This window comes from Lithobates pipiens, unplaced genomic scaffold, assembly GCF_037356315.1.
Source record: "Lithobates pipiens isolate NorthernLeopardFrog02 unplaced genomic scaffold, aLitPip1_a1.2 Scaffold_10, whole genome shotgun sequence".
Lineage (NCBI taxonomy): Eukaryota > Metazoa > Chordata > Amphibia > Anura > Ranidae > Lithobates > Lithobates pipiens.
In genome coordinates, this window is record NW_027507686.1 from 216882 (window position 1) to 239639 (window position 22758).

Sequence of the window (22758 nt, forward strand, 5' to 3'; positions counted from 1 at the left end):
GTATTCATTACTATGTATGCTCATCATTAAAAGGGCCGATTGTATTTGCCGCCAAGGTCTTTACTCCGCACTTCTCCAATGAGTCCGAGAAATACTCCCATATATGTGAGCCGCTTCACCAGCCAAAGGATCTGTAATTCTGTTCAGTCAGTCCGCTAACCCAGAAGTCCATGCCAAGCAGTGCGGCCAAACCCTGGACTTCTAGTGCAGCTGAAGGAGCAGCAGCAGAATGAGAAGTCATCTTTCTGCTCTTCTCCACTATAAGAAGGTCTCCCTTTTGCAGCACTACAGTAAAGTGTGATTTGTTCCATATACTGATCTGATAACTATCAGTCTGAATCCTGCTGTGCCGTAACATAAAGCTCCGCACACATGGGCCCAATGTCGGCAGACACCGGCCGGTGCATGCCGGCTGGTCTCACAGAAGCTGGCTGATTGGCTGCCTTCTGTCAGACAAACGTTCTGGAAAACCAGCAGCTCCCAATCAGCGAGATACCCCAAAAAACATTCAATCCTAAGAGAAGATACCCCAAAAACATTCAATCCTAAGAGAAGATACCCCAAAAAACATTCAATCCTAAGAGAAGATACCCCAAAAACATTCAATTCTAGAAGAAGATATCCCAAAAACATCCTAAGAGAAGATACCCCAAAAAACATTCAATCCTAAGAGAAGATACCCCAAAAACATTCAATTCTAGAAGAAGATACCCCAAAAAACATTCAATCCTAAGAGAAGATACCCCAAAAACATTCAATTCTAGAAGAAGATACCCCAAAAACATCCTAAGAGAAGATACCCCAAAAAACATTCAATCCTAAGAGAAGATACCCCAAAAACATTCAATTCTAGAAGAAGATACCCCAAAAACATCCTAAGAGAAGATACCCCAAAAAACATTCAATCCTAAGAGAAGATACCCCAAAAAACATTCAATCCTAAGAGAAGATACCCCAAAAAACATTCAATCCTAAGAGAAGATACCCCAAAAACATTCAATCCTAAGAGAAGATACCCCAAAAACATTCAATTCTAAGAGAAGATACCCCAAAAACATTCAATTCTAGAAGAAGATAACGCAAAAACATTCAATTCTAAGAGACGATACCCCAAAAGCATTCAATCCTAAGAGAAGATACCCCAAAAACATTCAATTCTAAGAGAAGATACCCCAAAAACATTCAATTCTAGAAGAAGATACCCCTAAAACATTCAATTCTAGGAGAAGATACCCCAAAAAACATTCAATTCTAGGAGAAGATACCCCAAAAAACATTCAATCCTAGGAGAAGATACCCCAAAAAACATTCAATCCTAAGAGAAGATACCCCAAAAACATTCAATTCTAAGAGAAGATACCCCAAAAACATTCAATTCTAGAAGAAGATACCCCAAAAACATTCAATTCTAAGAGACGATACCCCAAAAACATTCAATCCTAAGAGAAGATACCCCAAAAACATTCAATTCTAAGAGAAGATACCCCAAAAACATTCAATTCTAGAAGAAGATACCCCTAAAACATTCAATTCTAGGAGAAGATACCCCAAAAAACATTCAATCCTAGGAGAAGATACCCCAAAAAACATTCAGTCCTAAGGGAAGATACCCCCAAAAAAATTAATTCTAAGAGAAGTTCCCCAAAAACATTTGGTCCTAAGGGAAGATACCCCAAAATCATTTAAGCCTAAGGGAGGATACCCTAAGAAAAGTTGATTTTGTCCCACCCCCAGTACAGCCACAACTTTATATATTTTGTGAAAAATCTCTGGGTGATTCTCACAGAAGGAATGTGAATGCCGATTGGCTGGATGAATAACCCCCAACTCCCCCGTCCCATGGTTAGCCCCTCCCTGTCCCATGGTTAGCCCCTCCCCGTCCCATGGATAGCCACCCCCCCGATCCATGGATAGCCCCTCCCCGTCCCATGGATAGCCCCTCCCCATCCCCATGGTTAGCCCCTCCCCGTCCCATGGTTAGCCCCTCCCCCGTCCCATGGTTAGCCCCTCCCATGGTTAGCCCCTCCCCGTCCCATGGTTAGCCCCTCCCCGTCCCATGGTTAGCCCCTCCCCCGTCCCATGGTTAGCCCCTCCCCTGTCCTATGCGTTGTGCTGTGTCATGTTATATCTGATTGTGTTTTCTCCTCCAGGTAGTGACTGGGAAGTGTTGGCTCGCCATGTCGGAGTCATTCGGTGAGTCTCATTTGGTGGTCCTTCATGGATACGACTCTCTCAGTCCCGGTTGCTCCATTTCCTGCTAAGACCTTAGACAGATATCTCCGAGTACCAGGAGCTTGTCCCACTCAGTGCCTGTGATGGGGGTGGGGAGAGAAACCTCAGCCCCCTGTAAGCTCCAGCTAGGATGATCTTTCATTGATGGGCAGAGCTGTGGGGTGACCATGTGGGGCAGCATTTCTCCTACCCCGATTACCCCGGGTTGGAAAGAAGACATTGGAGTGCCGATTCTCTTGGGAACCTTCTGAGGACAGGATGTTCTCATTGTATCGGTTCTCACATCAGGGCCGGTGTGGACATTACCGGTGGGTATGGTTTTCCAGGCATTAGAGGGGTACATTGGCCTGATGGCCTTGTCATCCCTGAACCCCAATAGTCTGAGCACCCCATTGTTGACCTGTGTGATCTTCTGACACAAGTCTATGGGGAATGAGTGTGGTCTCTCTTTTCCTTTCAGCCGGTTTCCCCTCTGTAGCCTAATTGTTCCGGTACTCCGGGGTTCCCCTTTAAGGAATGACCGAGGTCATGTGACAATGATCTCATACAGAGCGGTTTTTGAATGTGATCACATTGAAGGCTCTGCTGTCCCTCCCTGTCCCTCCAGGTATCGCTGCTCCTCTGCAAGCCAGCCGTGTAGAGTACAGCGAACACTCCGGTCCCATGCTTTGTTTGCTATAGGGACCACGGGTAGATAATACACTATATTGTCAAAAGTATTGGGACGCCTGCCTTTACACACACGTGACCTTTAATGACCCCCCCAGTCTTCATCCGGAGGGTTCAATATTGAGTTGGCCCTTTGCAGCTATAACAGCTTCACCTCTTCTGGGAAGGCCGTCCACAAGGTTTAGGAGGGTGTCTATGGGAATGTTTGACCATTCTTCCAGAAGAGCATTTGTGAGGACAGGCACTGACGTTGGGTGAGAAGGCCTGGCTCACAGTCTCCACTCTAATTTATACCAATAGTGTTCTATCGGGTTGAGGTCAGGACTCTGTGCAGGCCAGGCAAGTTCCTCCACCAAAAAAACTCACTCATCCATGTCTTTATGGACCTTGCTTTGGGCACTGGTCCAAATAATTTGATGGAGGGGGGATTATGGTGTAGGGGGGATGGGGGGCTTATGGTGTGGGGGGTTGTTTTTCAGAGGTTCGGAACTCTTGAGGCATCAGCATACCAAGACATTTTGGACAATTTCATGCTCCCAACTTTGTGGGAACATTTTGGGGATGGTCCCTTCCTGTTCCAACATGACTGCCCACCAGTACACAAAGCAAGGTCCATAAAGACATGGATGAGTGAGTTTGGGGTGGAGGAACTTGACTGGCCTGCACAGAGTCCTTATCTCAACCTGATAGAACACCTTTGGGATGAATTAGAGTGGAGACTGCGAGCCAGGCCTTCTCGTCCAGCATCAGCGTCTGACCTCACAAATGCTCTTCTGGAAGAATGGTCAAACATTCCCCATAGACACCCTCCTAAACCTTGTGGACGGCCTTCCCAGAAGAGGTGAAGCTGTTATAGCTGCAAAGGGCCAACTCAATATTGAACCCTCCGGACTAAGACTGGGGGGCGGGGGGTCATTAAAGTTCATGTAAAGGCAGGCTTTCCAATACTTCTGGGAATATAGTGTACAGTGAGGAAAAAAATGTATTTGATCGGCTGCTGATTTTGTGACAAAGAAACGATCGTCTATAATTTTATTGGTCGGTTTATTATAACAGAGAGAGAATAACAACAAAAATATCCAGAAATACGCATTTCATAAAAGTTATAAACTGATTTGCATTTTAATGAGTGAAATAAGTATTTGATCCCCAACAATCAGCAAGATTTCTCCCTCCCAGGTGTCTTCTATACAGGCAACAAGCTGAGATAAGAACTCTCATAAAGGGAGTGCTCCTAATCTCAGCTTGTTACCTGTATAGAAGACACCTGTCCACAGAATCAATCAGATTCCAATCTCTCCACCATGGAGACCAAAGATCTGCCCAAGGATGTCGGGGAGAAGATTGTAGACCTACACAAGGCTGGAATGGGCTACAAGACCATCAGGAAGAAGCTTGGTGAGAGGTGACAACAGTTGGTGGGATTATTATTCACAAAATAACGATGGATCTCCTCGGTCTGGGGCTCCATGGAAGATCTCACCTCGTGGAGGATCAATGATCAGGAGAACGGTGAGGAATCCGCCCAGAACTACACCGGAGAATCTTCTCCATGATCTCAGCTGGGACCATAGTCACCAAGAGAACAATCGGTAACACACTACACCGCGAGGGACCGAAATCCTGCAGCCCCCGCAAGATCCCCCCGCTCAGGAAATCACATGTACAGGTCCCCCCGCTCAGGAAATCACATGTACAGGTCCCCCCGCTCAGGAAATCACATGTACAGGTCCCCCCGCTCAGGAAATCACATGTACAGGTCCCCCCACTCAGGAAATCACATGTACAGGTCCCCCCGCTCAGGAAATCACATGTACAGGTCCCCCCGCTCAGGAAATCACATGTACAGGTCCCCCCGCTCAGAAAATCACATGTACATGTCCCCCCGCTCAGAAAATCACATGTACAGGTCCCCTCCGCTCAGGAAATCACATGTACAGGTCCCCCCGCTCAGGAAATCACATGTACAGGTCCCCCCGCTCAGGAAATCACATGTACAGGTCCCCCCGCTCAGGAAATCACATGTACAGGTCCCCCCGCTCAGGAAATCGCATGTACAGGTCCGTCTGAAGATCACTAATGAACATCGAATGATTCCGAGGAGAACCGGGGGAAGGGTTGTGATCAGAGGAGACCAAAATCCAGATCTTTGGCATCAACTCAACTCACCGTGTTTGGAGGAAGAGGAGGAACACCATCCCCCACCGTCATACATGGAGGTCCTATGACCCCAAGAACACCATCCCCCACCATCATACATGGAGGTCCTATGACCCCAAGAACACCATCCCCCACCGTCATACATGGAGGTCCTATGACCCCAAGAACACCATCCCCCACCATCATACATGGAGGTCCTATGACCCCAAGAACACCATCCCCCACAATCATACATGGAGGTCCTATGACCCCAAGAACACCATCCCCCACCGTCATACATGGAGGTCCTATGACCCCAAGAACACCATCCCCCACCGTCATACATGGAGGTCCTATGACCCCAAGAACACCATCCCCCACGTCATACATGGAGGTCCTATGACCCCAAGAACACCATCCCCCACCATCATACATGGAGGACCTATGACCCCCAAGAACACCATCCCCCACCGTCATACATGGAGGTCCTATGACCCCAAGAACACCATCCCCCACCGAGGTGGACACACTATGCTTTGGGGGTGTTTTTCTGCTAAGGGGACAGGACAACTTCACCACATCAAAGTGACGATGGACGGGGCCATGTACCATCAAATATTGGGTGAGAACCTCCTTCCCTCAGCCAGGGCATTGAAGATGGGTCATGGATGGGTCTTCCAGCATGACAATGACCCAAAACCCACAGCCAAAGCAACAAAGGAGTGGCTCAAGAAGAAACACATAAAGGTCCTGGAGTGGCCTAGCCAGTCTCCAGACCTTAATCCCATAGAAGGGAGCTGAAAGTTCGAGTTACCAAACGTCAGCCTGGTAACCTCAATGACTTGGAGAGGATCTGCAAAGAGGACAAAATCCCTCCTGAGATGTGCGAACCTGGAGGCCAACTCCAAGAAACGTCTGACCTCTGTGATCCCCAACAAGGGTTTCTCCACCAACTACTAAGTCATGTTCTGTGAGGGGTTCACATACTTATTTCACTCATTAAAATGCAAATCAATTTATAACTTTTATGAAATGTGTTTTTTCGGGATATTTTTGTTGTTTTTTTCTCACTGTTATAATAAACCGACCAATAAAATTACAGACCGATCGTTTCTTTGTCACAAAATCAGCAGCCAATCAAATCCTTTTTTCGCTCGCTGGATTTGTGAACCTCGGATATCGGGACCCGGGTGGATTATATGTGATCTCCGTGTTCCCTGCTGAGCTCTGAATATATCTTCTATGGTTCCTCCTCAGGCTGGACATCTATGACATCCCCAACACGGTGCGCTTGGTGTCTCCGGATTTCGGCATGTTCTTGGTGTCGGCTGTGTGTCTGGGACTGTGCAATCGGCTGGTGCCCCGGCAGAGCTCCCCATCGCCACGCGGGAGAATCCGCAGGTCAACCGATGTGACAGAACAGGTGGGTGACGTCTTCCTGGCCACAGGGCAAGAGAAACGATTGGCAGGAGCGTTATTCATGTGTGTGACGCCCCTCCCCCCCGCCCGCTCACTTCCTCCAACCGGCCAGAGTGTTCCACCAACCGTACCGTGTCATTATATACACCCCCCACCAACCTTACCGTGCCATTATATACACCCCCTACCAACCTTACCGTGTCATTATATACACCCCCCCACCAACCGTACCGTGCCATTATATACACCCCCCACCAACCTTACCGTGCCATTATATACACCCCCCACCAACCGTACCGTGTCATTATATACACCCCCCACCAACCTTACCATGCCATTATATACACCCCCTACCAACCTTACCGTGTCATTATATAACCCCCCACCAACCGTACCGTGCCATTATATACACCCCCCACCAACCGTACCGTGCCATTATATACACCCCCCACCAACCGTACCATGTCATTATATACACCCCCCCACCAACCGTACCGTGTCATTATATACACCCCCCACCAACCTTACCATGCCATTATATACACCCCCTACCAACCTTACCGTGTCATTATATAACCCCCCACCAACCGTACCGTGCCATTATATACACCCCCCACCAACCGTACCGTGCCATTATATACACCCCCCACCAACCGTACCATGTCATTATATACACCCCCCCACCAACCGTACCGTGTCATTATATACACCCCCCCACCAGCCGTACCATGTCATTATATACACCTCCCACCAACCGTACCATGTCATTATATACACCCCCCACCAACCGTACCGTGTCATTATATACACCCCCCCACCAACCGTACCATGTCATTATATACACCCCCCACCAACCTTACCGTGTCATTATATACACCCCCCACCAACCGTACCGTGTCATTATATACACCCCCCACCAACCGTACCGTGTCATTATATACACCCCCCCACCAACCGTACCGTGTCATTATATACACCCCCCCACCAACCGTACCGTGTCATTATATACACCCCCACCAACCGTACCGTGTCATTATATACACCCCCCCACCAACCGTACCATGTCATTATATACACCCCCCACCAACCTTACCATGTCATTATATACACCCCCCACCAACCGTACCGTGTCATTATATACACCCCCCACCAACCGTACCGTGTCATTATATACACCCCCCACCAACCGTACCGTGTCATTTTATACACCCTTCACCAACTTTTCCATACCGTGTCATTATATACACCCCCTCGTGTCATTATATACACCCCTGGGTCTCTAGTCTAGGCAGGCCGGGAACCTGCGTGGTATTACGCACAGGCCGTGTGCTGAGCGTGGTGCTCCTCGCCCCTCTGTTTATTTTCATGTCATTTCTAATTTTTCTCTCCTCTCCCCTCCCCCGGCTTCCTTCCCCCTTGTTCTCTTTTTTCCATTCTCCCCACCCACCATGGGTGGTGAAATGTCCGGCTCGGCTCCTGGCCGTGTTTTCTTTGCCTGAACTTTTTATTTACATTCATGCTGGCAGAGCGAGCCAGGCGTTACCAGCTGTGCCAGTCACGTGACCTTCCACCATTAACCCTTCGCTCTCTCAGCTCTCTGATCTCCTTTCCTGAGGACGGCTAAATGCAGATCTCTTCCTTTTCTATTAGTAATCTTATAGAAAGGAAATCTTTCTTTAATAAAGATTAGATGAACCTTCATATGAGTTCCCCTCCCCCCTCTTCTATCCAACATCAGACTACAGACACACTTCTGCTCTGCAGGGCGGGGGGGAGTAGGAGGATAGGAGAGACCGGCTCCTCTCACCGATTCCGCTCTATAAAGCTGCCCATACACGATTAGATAAGATTTTGATTTGAATATAGAAAAATCATTCATTGGAGCATTCCCCTTCATCCGAGCGTTCCTTCATCGGAGCGTTCCTTCATCGGAGCGTTCCTTCATCGGAGCCTTCCTTCATCGGAGCTTTCCTTCATCAGAGCCTTCCCTCATCAGAGCCTTCCCTCATCGGAGCCTTCCCTCATCGGAGCCTTCCCTCATCGGAGCCTTCCCTCATCAGAGCTTTCCTTCACCCGAGGGTTCCTTCATCAGAGCCTTCCCTCATTCCTTCTCAAATACGACGGTCACCCTCTGACTCTATCCTATACTCTTTAGTTCATATCTTAAACCTCTTCCTCTCTACTGGCATCTTCCCCAACCCTCTGAAACATGCGCTAGTCACTCCCATAGCAAAAAAGGCCTCACTGGACCCGACCAATCTTAACAACCTAAGACCCATCTCTTTACTCCTTTTTCCCTCCAAACTCCTTGAACGTTTATTCTACAACCGACTGAGCGACCATCTCATTGAGAATAACCTTCTCGATCCTCTTCAGTCTGGATTTCATCCTCAACACTCCACAGAAACTGCTGTCATAAAACTCACAAACGACTTACTAACAGCTAAAACCAATGGTCATTATTCCGTACTCTTAGGCCGCGTACACACGCGGGGACTGTTCGCTCAACTTTGTTCGTCAAACAGTTTCAGCGGACAGTCCGCTCAAAATTAGCATGGACGGACTTGCCCACACACGACGAACGAACAGTCCGCTGAAACCGTGCGCGATGACGTGAACGGCACGTACGACGGGACTAGAAAACGACGTCCTATACACTGCAATGCAACCTTTGGCGGGTAAATTCTTTCTGAGCATGCGCGAGACTTAGTTTGACGAACAAGCCTACACACGGGCGGACTGTCCGCTCAAACCAAGTTTCAGCGGACAGTTTTTCGGGATTTCCGAAAAACTTTGTTCGTCAAACTGTCCGCTGAAACTGTCCGCTGAAGCCCACACACGAGCGGACTGTCCGCTGAAACACTGTTCAGCGGACAAAGTTGAGCGAACAGTCCCCGCGTGTGTACGCGGCTTTACTCTTGGACCTCTCCGCTGCCTTTGATACAGTTGATCACCCCCTCCTCAAAAAACTCAGTTTGCTTGCTCTCCCTGGCTGCCCTCTCTGTTGGTTTGAATCTTACCTATCTCACCGCACCTTCAGTGTCACAATTCTACTTCCTCTTCTCCAACTCCTATCTATCTCTCTGCCCTCAGCTCACCCCATCAGTCTCCTCGCATATCACTGATCTAACAGACACATCAGCCTGGATGTTATTTCACTTCCTCAAACTGAATCTATCTAAAACTGAGCTCTTAATATTTCCTCCCCCACGTGCCCCTTCCATCAACTTCTCTGTCAAGATCAATGGCACATCTATCACTCCGTCCCCACATGTCAGGGTGCCAGGGGTAACCTTAGACTTTGAACTGCCCTTTCAGGCCTACATACAATCCCTGTCCAAACCATGCCGCCTCAACCTCCGCAACATCTCCAGAATACACCCCTTCTTTAACCAATGACACCATCAAGCTTCTAATTCACTCCCTGGTCATCTCTCTCCTCGACTACTGCAACTCCCTTCTCATTGGATTACCTTTACATAGGCTCCTCCCCCCTTTAATCCATCATAAATGCTGCTGCAAGACTCATCCACCTTACCAACCATTCAGTGTCCTCCACCCCTCTCTGCCAATCCCTCCACTGGTCTCCATCCGGTGTCCTCCACTCCTCTCTACCAATCCCTCCACTGGTCTCCATTCAGTGTCCTCCACCCCTCTCTACCAATCCCTCCACTGGTCTCCATTCAGTGTCCTCCACCCCTCTCTACCAATCCCTCCACTGGTCTCCATTCAGTGTCCTCCACCCCTCTCTACCAATCCCGCCACTGGTCTCCATTCCGTTTCCTCCACCCCTCTCTACCAATCCCTCCACTGGTCTCCATTCAGTGTCCTCCACCCCTCTCTACCAATCCCTCCACTGGCCTCCATTCAGTTTCTTCCACCCCTCTCAGCCAATCCCTCCACTGGTCTCCATTCAGTGTCCTCCACCCCTCTCTACCAATCCCTTCACTGGCCTCCATTCAGTGTCTTCCACCCCTCTCAGCCAATCCCTCCACTGGTCTCCATTCAGTGTCCTCCACCCCTCTCCACCAATCCCTCCACTGACCTCCATTCAGTGTCCTCCACCCCTCTCTACCAATCCCTCCACTGGCCTCCATTCAGTGTCCTCCACCCCTCTCTACCAATCCCTCCACTGGTCTCCATTCAGTGTCCTCCACCCCTCTCAGCCAATCCCTCCACTGGTCTCCATTCAGTGTCCTCCACCCCTCTCTACCAATCCCTCCACTGGTCTCCATTCAGTGTCCTCCACCCCTCTCTACCAATCCCTCCACTGGCCTCCATTCAGTGTCTTCCACCCCTCTCAGCCAATCCCTCCACTGGTCTCCATTCAGTGTCCTCCACCCCTCTCCACCAATCCCTCCACTGACCTCCATTCAGTGTCCTCCACCCCTCTCAGCCAATCCCTCCACTGGTCTCCATTCAGTGTCCTCCACCCCTCTCTACCAATCCCTCCACTGGCCTCCATTCAGTGTCCTCCACCCCTCTCCACCAATCCCTCCACTGACCTCCATTCAGTGTCCTCCACCCCTCTCAGCCAATCCCTCCACTGGTCTCCATTCAGTGTCCTCCACCCCTCTCTACCAATCCCTCCACTGGCCTCCATTCAGTGTCCTCCACCCCTCTCTACCAATCCCTCCACTGGCCTCCATTCAGTGTCCTCTACCCCTCTCTGCCAATACCAAAAAAGGCCTCACTGGACCCGACCAATCTTAAAAACCTAAGACCCATCTCCTTACTCCCTTTTCCCTCCAAACTCCTTGAACGTTTATTCTACAACCGACTGAGCGACCATCTCATTGAGAATGACCTTCCTGATGCCCTCCAGTCTGGATTTCATCCTCAACACTCCACAGAAACTGCTGTCATAAAACTCACAAACGACTTACTAACAGCTAAATCCAACGGTCGTTATTCTGTACTCTTACTCTTGGACTTCTCCGCTGCCTTTGATACAGTTGATCACCCCCTCCTCAAAAAACTCAATTTGCTTGCTCTCCCTGGCTGCCCTCTCTGTTGGTTTGAATCTTACCTATCTCACCGCACCTTCAGTGTCACAATTCTACTTCCTCCTCTCCAACTCCTTTCCGTTTGGGTCCCCCAAGGTTCTGTCCTTGGACCTCTACTATTCTCGATCTACACCTCCTCCCTGGGTCAGCTGATCGCCTCCCATGGCTTTGACTACCATTTATATGCCTATGACACCCAAATCTATCTCTCTGCCCCTCAGCTCACCCCATCAGTCTCCTCGCATATCACTGATCTGACAGACACATCAGCCTGGATGTTACTTCACTTCCTCAAACTGAATCTATCTAAAACTGAGCTCTTAATATTTCCTCCCCCACGTGCCCCTTCCCCCAACTTCTCTGTCAAGATCAATGGCACATCTATCACTCCGTCCCCACATGTCAGGGTGCCAGGGGTAACCTTAGACTCTGAACTGCCCTTTCAGGCCTACATACAATCCCTGTCCAAACCATGCCGCCTCAACCTCCGCAACATCTCCAGAATACACCCCTTCTTTAACCAATGACACCATCAAGCTTCTAATTCACTCCCTGGTCATCTCTCTCCTCGACTACTGCAACTCCCTTCTCATCCCTTCTTCCCACTCCATTCAGTGTCCTCTGCCCCTCTCTACCAATCCTTCCACTGGTCTCCATTCAGTGTCCTCCACCCCTCTCTGCCAATCCCTCCACTGACCTCCATTCAGTGTCCTCCACTCCTCTCTACCAATCCCTCCACTGGTCTCCATTCAGTGTCCTCCACCCCTCTCTGCCAATCCCTCCACTGGTCTCCATTCAGTGTCCTCCACCCCTCTCTGCCAATCCCTCCACTGACCTCCATTCAGTGTCCTCCACCCCTCTCTACCGATCCCTCCACTGACCTCCATTCAGTGTCCTCCACCCCTCTCTACCGATCCCTCCACTGACCTCCATTCAGTGTCCTCCACCCCTCTCTACCAATCTCTCCACTGGTCTCCATTCAGTGTCCTCCACCCCTCTCTACCAATCCCTCCACTGGTCTCCATTCAGTGTCCTCCACCCCTCTCTACCAATCCCTCCACTGGTCTCCATTCAGTGTCCTCCACCCCTCTCTACCAATCCCTCCACTGACCTCCATTCAGTGTCCTCCACCCCTCTCTACCAATCCCTCCACTGACCTCCATTCAGTGTCCTCCACCCCTCTCTACCAATCCCTCCACTGACCTCCATTCAGTGTCCTCCACTCCTCTCTACCAATCCCTCCACTGACCTCCATTCAGTGTCCTCCACCCCTCTATACCAATCCCTCCACTGGTCTCCATTCAGTGTCCTCCACCCCTCTCTACCAATCCCTCCACTGGTCTCCATTCAGTGTCCTCCACCCCTCTCTGCCAATCCCTCCACTGGCCTCCATTCAGTGTCCTCTGCCCCTCTCTACCAATCCCTCCACTGACCTCCATTCAGTGTCCTCCACCCCTCTCTACCAATCTCTCCACTGATCTCCATTCAGTGTCCTCCAACCCTCTCTACCAATCCCTCCACTGGTCTCCATTCAGTGTCCCCCACCCCTCTCTACCAATCCCTCCACTGACCTCCATTCAGTGTCCTCCACCCCTCTCTACCAATCTCTCCACTGATCTCCATTCAGTGTCCTCCAACCCTCTACCAATCCCTCCACTGACCTCCATTCAGTGTCCTCCACCCCTCTCTACCAATCCCTCCACTGACCTCCATTCAGTGTCCCCCACCCCTCTCTGCCAATCCCTCCACTGCCTTCCACTCACCCAACGAATGAAATTCAAAGTACTAACAATAATTTACAAAGCCGTCCACAACTACATCACTAACCTTGTCTCAAAATACCAACCAAGCCGCTCTCTTCTGTCCTCCCAAGACCTCCTGCTCTGTAGCTCCCTTGTCACCTCCTCCCATGATCGCCTCCAGGATTTCTCCACAGTTTACCCCATCCTTTGGAACTCCCTACCCCCAATCTGTCCGACTGTCCCCTAATCTATCTATCTTAAGACGATCCCTGAGAACCCTTCTCTTCAAAGAAGCCTATCTTCCTTCTAACCAACACCATTTTACTTCCTCCATCAGCTCATCCCCCACAGATATTACCTTTTGCATCAATTGACCCTCCCTCCTAGATTGTAAGCTCTCAGGATCAGGGTCCTCTAATTCCTCTTCTACCAAATTGTAATGTAACTGCACTTATTTTGTAAAGTGCTGCGCAAACTGTTGGCACTATATAAATCCTGTATAATGATAATGAGCCGCTGCAGTTGTCAGTTATTATCCCCCTCATTAGATATATGATGGGATCCGGGCTCACAGGAGGGGAAATCTGTCTTTACAATCAGGTGGAATGTTCCGGGGGTTGGGCAGGGTCTCATTTCAGCCGGGACTCGCAGTTCTGAGGAGACGCCAGATTGGCAGGAGAGCCGAGACCGGCAGATGTGGATTGTGTGACGGAACGCTGCTGGAAATTCACTTACATCCAAAGTGAGCCAAGAAAGTGTACAGAGCGCCAACCCTTCCCCCGCTCACAGGACCCGTCCATCATCTCCATCCTCCATGAGCACTGAGCGCCAACCCTTCCCCCCGCTCACAGGACCCGTCCATCATCTCCATCCTCCATGAGCACTGAGCGCCAACCCTTCCCCCCGCTCACAGGACCCGTCCATCATCTCCATCCTCCATGAGCACTGAGCGCCAACCCTTCCCCTGCTCACAGGACCCGTCCATCATCTCCATTCTCCATGAGCACTGAGCGCCAACCCTTCCCCCGCTCACAGGACCCGTCCATCATCTCCATCCTCCATGAGCACAGAGCGCCAAACCCTTCCCCTGCTCACAGGACCCATCCATCATCTCCATCCTCCATGAACAACTGAGCGCCAACCCTTCCCCCGCTCACAGGACCCGTCCATCATCTTCATCCTCCATGAACACTAAGCGCCAACCCTTCCCCCACTCACAGGACCCGTCCATTATCTCCATCCTCCTTGAGCACTGAGCACCAACCCTTCCCCCGCTCACAGGACCCGTCCATCTCCATCCTCCATGAGCACTGAGCGCCAAGCCTTCCCCCGCTCACATGACCCGTCCATCTCCATCCTCCATGAGCACTGAGCACCAACCCTTCCCCCGCTCACAGGACCCGTCCATCTCCATCCTCCATGAGCACTGAGCGCCAACCCTTCCCCCGCTCACAGGACTCGTCCATCATCTCCATCCTCCATGAAACCAAAGGGGTTCATTAGCATATGAATAGGGGAAGCCTAACTTCTAATAACGACGCAATGTAACTCTTATTTTTCTATTCTATATATTTATGTTATAAAATAGCCACAGCAACGCGTTTCACATAGAGTGCCAGAAGGACGTCTGATTTCATTTATCTCTGTGTCTGATGTGTTGCTATATATTGGAATTGTAGATCAATAAATTGGATTGAATATAAATGTCGTAGTTCTGTGTATGGATCTCATCCCAGAGGCTCCTCCCATTCTGCATTTCTATAGGTTGGGATTGTATGACCTGGGATCAGAATTACAGGAAGGTCTTCTGATTAATGTAATATATACAGTAAATGTTTACAGGGGGGCTAGTTCCCAATGAGGGTCCCTGGTGACAACACTCTCAGTGCTGTGATCAGATGGATAATCCCAGGACCTGACATTGATGTCGTAGAAGGTAGACTTTGCACAAATTGAATCCCACTATTTATTACGGTCTATAGGAAGAAGAGGAGCAGAGGGAGACGGGGGCTGGGAATGATGACACGGAGGAGGAAGAGGACAGCGATGATGGGAAGGTCTCTCCACATGACGGAGTTCTGGCTTCACGGATTAAGGAGGCCGCTCACAAAGTTCTGGAGGCCTTGGGGAAATGTCTGGCTCTGCTGCTCCTGGCATTGGCAGGTAAAGAACCATCATGTCAGCCTGGCCGTATACAACATCTCGTAAAGGAGGAACCTGTCCTGTTATACCGCTGTATGGTCTTGGCCACCGTGCTGCAGCTCAGTTTCAGGGTCTTGGCAATCTTCTTATAGGCTAGGCCAGTGATGGGGAACCTCGGCACCCCACATGTTTTGGAACTACATTTCCCATGATGCTCATGCACTCTGCACTGTAGATGAACATCATGGGAAATGTAGTTCCAGAATATCTGGGGTGGCAAGGGTCACCATCACTGGCCTAGGCCATCTTTATGTAGAGCAACAATTCTTTTTTTCCGATCCTCAGAGAGTTCTTTGCCATGTTGAACTTCCAGTGACCAGTAGGAGAGGTTCTTTTATCCTGCTGTCTTTTCTCTGATGAGGTCTCACGCGGTTTCTCTTCATACTTCTTTTATGAACCTTCTTCATACCCGAGGATAAGCCGCTGTCTAGGAGGCCATAAGAGGTCACAATTTACCCATAGAAATGAATTGGGGCCAGGTATATGAGGAGGAGCCGGGTGGGAGTTTGTCAGAGGATAGATTACTGGTTTGGGGAGGAAGGTGATCATTACCTGAGGTGGGTTGCCCTCGGGGGGGGGGGGGGGGGGCGGGGATTTTTGAGAGGGAACTTCATTAAAGGTAAGTTCCTCCTTTAGAGATGAGGTTTGAATTAAGTCTCCCTCACCGTATTGTATTTGTCACGTTCTTTTATCCAGGAATCACCGTCCCCTCCGCCTTCTCTGCCGTCTACTACTTGGTTTTCATTGGCTTTTGCACGTGGTGGGCGTGTCACTTCCCCATCAGCCACATTGGACTGAACACGCTGAGTGTCATGGTTGGCTTTTTCAGTGGAGGTCACCTGATCTGTCTGTACGGCTACCAAACTCCATTCTTCCAGGACCTCTTCCCTTCTGCAGAGCTGTGGGCGAGGTAAGTGTCCCACTGATTGGAAATGATGATGTATGCTCTACGATCGCTCAGCAGCCTGCGCGCAATCTACGTCTTTAAGATGTTCGATGAAATTCTTTATATTAAAGCGTTTCTTCTGATGGAAGGTGATAATGATGGTGTACTTGGCACAACCAACCTCACCTGAATCTCTGCACCTCCGAGGTGTCATGGCCGCTGTCCCTCTGAGACTGAGAAGTAGGAAAGCTCCTTAATTCACACGTCATATAATGAAAACATGTAGAACTATCTCCTAGATCCTCTCCCCTCGGTCACGTGAATGTTGGGTTTAGCGGTAGTCTTGCCGCGACATTTACATGCAATGCAAAGTTTCAGGAAACTTTATATTTCCTTACAGGAAAACAAAAGCCGTTCTGTTGGAGCTTGCAGCGCATTCTCTCATAACCCGCCATCATACTAATAAACCAAAAGAAACTTTATTTAAAAATGCATTTTATTGCACTCGTGAAGGACGGAAAGAACACGCATAGTCAGAATAATAAAAATAGCTCGTAAATATCTCTTGTAAGATTAGAATAGAGGAAGGTCCAGGCAGAAGAATGGGACGTTATCTGCTAATCTGTGACGAATGGCAGAGAATGTAGAGGCCGAGCGTTTGAGAGGAAACCGCCATTTCTCTCACTCACATTCTCCAGACTTTCCTTAATTATATGTCATTCTTTTCATTATCCAGGCTGGTAAAATTCTCTAGTAAACCTCTTTGAATTACAATATATCTATACATTGTATCTATTCTTGCAATGGCGGAACGCTGCCGCGGCACGCACAGGTTCACCATTACAGCTGAACCTTGGGGGGTGGGGAGGATCTGGTAATGAAAAAAAGGAAGTCTCTCACCCTGCTAGACAAAGCTGGTGCTCAGATAAAAAAAGAATGAAAGAAAAAACTGATAGAGCTGCGATAATAAGCAGCAGAAGACTTTGGTTGCACGCTACTTGCCCTAAAATGCTTCCAGAAAGTACTTTGGGTGTACGTCGTATGCCCTATTCCACTCCCCCCGACCTCTGCTCCCAGCGCTCTACATAGTGGACATGGCATTTTCACATGGGGCTATGGGCCACTATTTCATAAAAGGGGGTGCTTGCATTTGGATACAAAATCGAGTACATCAAACACTGTATGGCCAAAGGTTTGTGGATGCCCAACCCCCATACCTCTAGAAATTGTTGGACATCCTAATTCAAAGTCCTCTTTTCCTTTTGTTGCTTTAACTGCTTCTACCCTTCTGGGAAGACTTTCCACAAGACGTTTGAGATAATCTGGCTCACTACCAGCATTCCAATTCATTCCAAAGGTGATCGGCAGCGATGAGGTCAGGTGATCGGCAGCGATGAGGTCAGGTGATCGGCAGCGATGAGGTCAGGTGATCGGCAGCGATGAGGTCAGGGCTCTGTGCAGGACTCTTGAGTTCCTCCACACCTAACTGGTCATACCATGTCTTTATGGAGCTGGCTTTGTACACGGGAGGGCACAGTCATGTCTTTATGGAGCTGGCTTTGTACACGGGGGGGGGGGGGCACAGTCATGTCTTTATGGAGCTGGCTTTGTACACGGGAGGGCACAGTCATGTCTTTATGGAGCTGGCTTTGTACACGGGGGGGGGGGGGCACAGTCATGTCTTTATGGAGCTGGCTTTGTACACGGGGGGGGCCAGTCATGTATTTATGGAGCTGGCTTTGTACACGGGGGGGCCCAGTCATGTCTTTATGGAGCTGGCTTTGTACACGGGGGGGCACAGTCATGTCTTTATGGAGCTGGCTTTGTACACAGTTGGGCACAGTCATGTCTTTATGGAGCTGGCTTTGTACACGGGGGGGCACAGTCATGTCTTTATGGAGCTGGCTTTGTACACAGGGGGGCACAGTCATGTCTTTATGGAGCTGGCTTTGTACACAGGGGGGCACAGTCATGTCTTTATGGAGCTGGCTTTGTACACGGGGGGGCAAAGTCATGTCTTTATGGAGCTGGCTTTGTACACGGGGGGGGGCACAGTCATGTCTTTATGGAGCTGGCTTTGTACACGGGGGGGCAAAGTCATGTCTTTATGGAGCTGGCTTTGTACACGGGGGGGCACAGTCATGTCTTTATGGAGCTGGCTTTGTACACGGGGGGCACAGTCATTCTGAAACAGAAAAGGGTCTTCACCAATCTGTTACCACAAGGTTGGAGGATCACAATTGTCTCCAATGTTTTTTGTATGATGCAGGATTGCCAGGATCCTTCATTGGAGACACCTGAACTCAATGTTCCGGAGTGGTGTCCACATAGGTTGGGCCATATAGTGTATTTGTTTGAAGAGCCCCTCTTGGACTCTAAGATGTGTGCTTTACATGAGTTGCTAATGGTGGTTGAGTTTTTTTTAGTCATGAGCCTACAAGGACAAGACTTATGTTGGATGAGAAGACCTGGCTCATCATCAGCATTCCAATTTATTCCAAAGATGATGAGTAGGGATCAGGTCAGGGCTCTGTGCAGGGCACTCAAGTTCCCCCTCACCAAGCTGGTCTCGCCATGTCTTTATGGTGTTGCCCTCCTCTGTACATGGCCATTAATAAGTAGTCTCCTTTGTGACTATAATAGCCTGCACTCCACTGGAAAGCTTTCCACAAGATTTTGGAGGGTGTCTGAGAGATGTGAGTGCCCCTTTGTGAGGTCATGTACTAATGTTGGATGAGAATGGCTTATACATTGGGCACATAAAAAGCCCTTAGCGATCAGCATTCCAATTCCTCCCAAAGGTGATCAGTAGGGTTGAAGTCAAGGCTCTCTGTGGAGGCCACAGTCATGGTCCAATTCATCCCAAAGATGTTCAATAAGATGAGGTCAGGGCTCTGTGCAGGACAGTCGAGTTCCTTTACCGATAACTCATCATCTTCTATGGAGTGGATTGTGCACAGGATGGACAGTCATGCTGGAACAAAGAGGAGCTTTTCACAAAGTTGAAGCATCTAAGTCTCATGTCCTTCACTGAATCCATCTAAACTCTATGATTCGGAGGGGTGACACATACCTTTTCCATGTAGAGTAGGTGTGAAGGTCTGGTGTCCACAACCTTCTGCCCATATAATGCACATTGAACGTGTATGAAGAGGCATTTTCAGTCATTTAAAACTACAAGTGATGATTTAGAAACAAATTTTATAGACTTGTATTTATGCCAGGGAGTGGTGGGGGTGGTGGGTCAGTTGGGGTACCCGGGCACACATATATAATATAAAGGGATACATAATACACTCCATACGGGTCTCGTCTGGAGGTGGTTGAGCTGTGATAGGAATGAGCGGTAGAAGTGAACGTTATTTTTGTTGGTCAGACTTATTCTACTCTACAGTCCTGACCGCCACCTGCATGTTTTTCATGAATTCATTATGTTTGTATTGCTGCCTTCATGTGTCTTTCATTACATGCTCGAGTCCCGGAGGATCTGATGGCCCCTACAAATAAACACTCTTTATTATGTACCTTCATGTTTGCACATTTGTCTTTCATCAGCTCCTTTCCTTAATGGGCCAAACTCATCGTCTACATATTGAAGACCTTCCATTGTGGTGACAGCCGGGGAGCCCTCCGCCTGTTTCTCTAACAATCTACAGATTGAAAAATTGAATGACTTTCTAAAAAATAATGGCGACAAATCGGATGTGTTCAGGATGTATTTTGAGTTTTATCTTCATTTTGTATTACCCAAAATATCTTTTTTTATATCCAACACTTTGTGTTGTCAAATTTTATTAAAGTGACATTAAACCCAAAACCAGGATTGTCATATGCTCCATCTCACCAATCATTCGATGTGGCGGCTGCATTCCTTTTCTTCTTTTAGTCTTTTTTTCCCCCTGTGTTTTCACCTGGTGATCTGGACAGTAACACACCTCCTGTATTGGAGTGCCCCCACTCTGGGTGAAGGGGCATCTTTCAATTGTCTAGGGGGAGGGGAGTGTTAAATGGACTAGCAGATTTAGATATACTAGCACATTGAAGCCACACTCCACCTCACACTAAACGGGAAGCTGTGCCTGCTTATGTAATGAACAAGTAATATCTACCTCCATGTACTGGACACATGTGATTATAATCCGGCAGATGGAGGATCTGCGTCCATCTCTGCCCGGCATGCATCCAGTGCTAACGCTCCAGACCTGGACTTATGTCAGGGGAATGCTTGTCATTGGCCAGGAAAATCAAAACGAGCTCATCGATTCTTCCTCCGAGATTATTCGCCAAGGAAAGGTTTGTGTAGTCTGTGCTCAGAGATGTGATTGGTGCAGAGGAGGTTTCATCTGCTCAGTAGAACCTTACAGAATATTCTTCCCAACTTCTCTTCTGAGGTCCAACTTCCAGTGAAATGTCAGAATGTCCGACCCGTCTCCTGCCTTCCAGTGAAATGACGGAATGTCCGACCCGTCTCCTGCCTTCCAGTGAAATGTCGGAATGTCCGACCCATCTCCTGCCTTTCAGTGAAATGTCGGAATGTCCAACCCGTCTCCTGCCTTCCAGTGAAATGTCGGAATGACCGACCCGTCTCCTGCCTTCCAGTGAAATGTCAGAATGTCCGACCCGTCTCCTGCCTTCCAGTGAAATGTCAGAATGTCCGACTCGTCTCCTGCCTTCCAGTGAAATGTCGGAATGTCCGACCCGTCTCCTGCCTTTCAGTGAAATGTCGGAATGTCCAACCCGTCTCCTGCCTTCCAGTGAAATGTCGGAATGACCGACCCGTCTCCTGCCTTCCAGTGAAATGTCGGAATGACCGACCCGTCTCCTGCCTTCCAGTGAAATGTCAGAATGTCCGACTCGTCTCCTGCCTTCCAGTGAAATCTCGGAATGTCCGACCCATCTCCTGCCTTTCAGTGAAATGTCGGAATGTCCAACCCGTCTCCTGCCTTCCAGTGAAATGTCGGAATGTCCAACCCGTCTCCTGCCTTCCAGTGAAATGTCAGAATGTCCGACTCGTCTCCTGCCTTCCAGTGAAATGTCGGAATGTCCAACCCGTCTCCTGCCTTCCAGTGAAATGTCGGAATGTCCAACCCGTCTCCTGCCTTCCAGTGAAATGTCAGAATGTCCGACTCGTCTCCTGCCTTCCAGTGAAATGTCGGAATGTCCGACCCGTGTCCTGCCTTCCAGTGAAATGTCGGAATGTCCGACCCATCTCCTGCCTTCCAGTGAAATGTCGGAATGTCCAACCCGTCTCCTGCCTTCCAGTGAAATGTCGGAATGTCCAACCCGTCTCCTGCCTTCCAGTGAAATGTCAGAATGTCCGACTCGTCTCCTGCCTTCCAGTGAAATGTCGGAATGTCCAACCCGTCTCCTGCCTTCCAGTGAAATGTCGGAATGTCCAACCCGTCTCCTGCCTTCCAGTGAAATGTCGGAATGTCCGACCCGTGTCCTGCCTTCCAGTGAAATGTCGGAATGACCGACCCGTCTCCTGCCTTTCTTTGGGGTCATTGGACCATCAGAGCACATTCTGTTAATTTTATAGCATCCCCGGAGCTGGCGGAGAAATGAAATTTCTCACTCGGACACGCCAACTGTCAATCCTCCAAAAGTTCAGAATCATCTGAATTAGTTTTTTCTTTTTACAATTCAATGACCTCGTGTGACGGATCAACATTTCCTTCCCGTATTAGTGAATAATCCATCTCCCGGAGTCCAAGGACCACCCTTTGTTCTGAAAAGTTGTTCTTGTTCCAGGTTCTCATCGCTGTACCATACAAATCTATCGTTGTGCCGATTCCATCCCATCATTCATTCAACGACAACTCAAATTATAACTGAAGGCAAAACGTTCTCTTTTAAGGGGGGTTATAACCCCTGCCAGTTTTTATTTTTTGTTATACAATCTGTCTCCCATTGGGGAGATTTCCATTCACTTTCTGTCCCATAGCCAAACAGGAAGTGAAAGGAAATCCCTCCCAAGCAATAAAAGATTTTGCCTCCATTCCTGTTCTGGGGTAACCCAAAATTTGGGATTTTCTCTCACTTTTAGTAATAAAGGGAAGCGGGGCATATTGAAAGGGTGGTCTATATCCACTCTCCGTCATCTAAACTAAAAAAAATGCCCTTATACTTCCAATATTTATAGTCCAATTATTATTATTTTTTATTTTATTTTATGTAGAATGGGGATGGATTGATTTTACCCCCAGAAGCCCTGTTGGGTTCTGGACTCGAATAGAGTGATCTTCCCTCAACATACAGACATGGTGACGATGGTTTCACCAGAAGAGAGGAAGTAAGGGCTTTAGATACATTCTAGTCTACAGTTGTAGTTCTGGCACAGAATGATCGAGTAACCTGAAGACTTCCTTTATGCCGATTGAATTGTACGATCTCCAAAACCAGATCTTTGGCTTCCCAGATCGAAGAGATCAGATTTGACTTCTGTAAGTCGATCCACCAAGAC

The 22758-nt window shown here is 48.9% G+C and overlaps 1 protein-coding gene across 3 annotated transcripts in view; it reads left to right on the plus strand.

The window, feature by feature from the left end:
* PIEZO1 (piezo type mechanosensitive ion channel component 1 (Er blood group)) overlaps positions 1–22758 on the plus strand; it is a 204499-nt gene that overhangs the window by 87470 nt on the left and 94271 nt on the right. For all 3 annotated transcript variants that reach the window (XM_077450380.1, XM_077450398.1, XM_077450390.1), the window contains 4 exons: positions 2151–2193; positions 6298–6463; positions 15190–15370; positions 16106–16319. In XM_077450380.1, coding sequence (XP_077306506.1) covers positions 2151–2193; positions 6298–6463; positions 15190–15370; positions 16106–16319 — 604 coding nt within the window. The remainder of the gene's footprint in view (positions 1–2150; positions 2194–6297; positions 6464–15189; positions 15371–16105; positions 16320–22758) is intronic.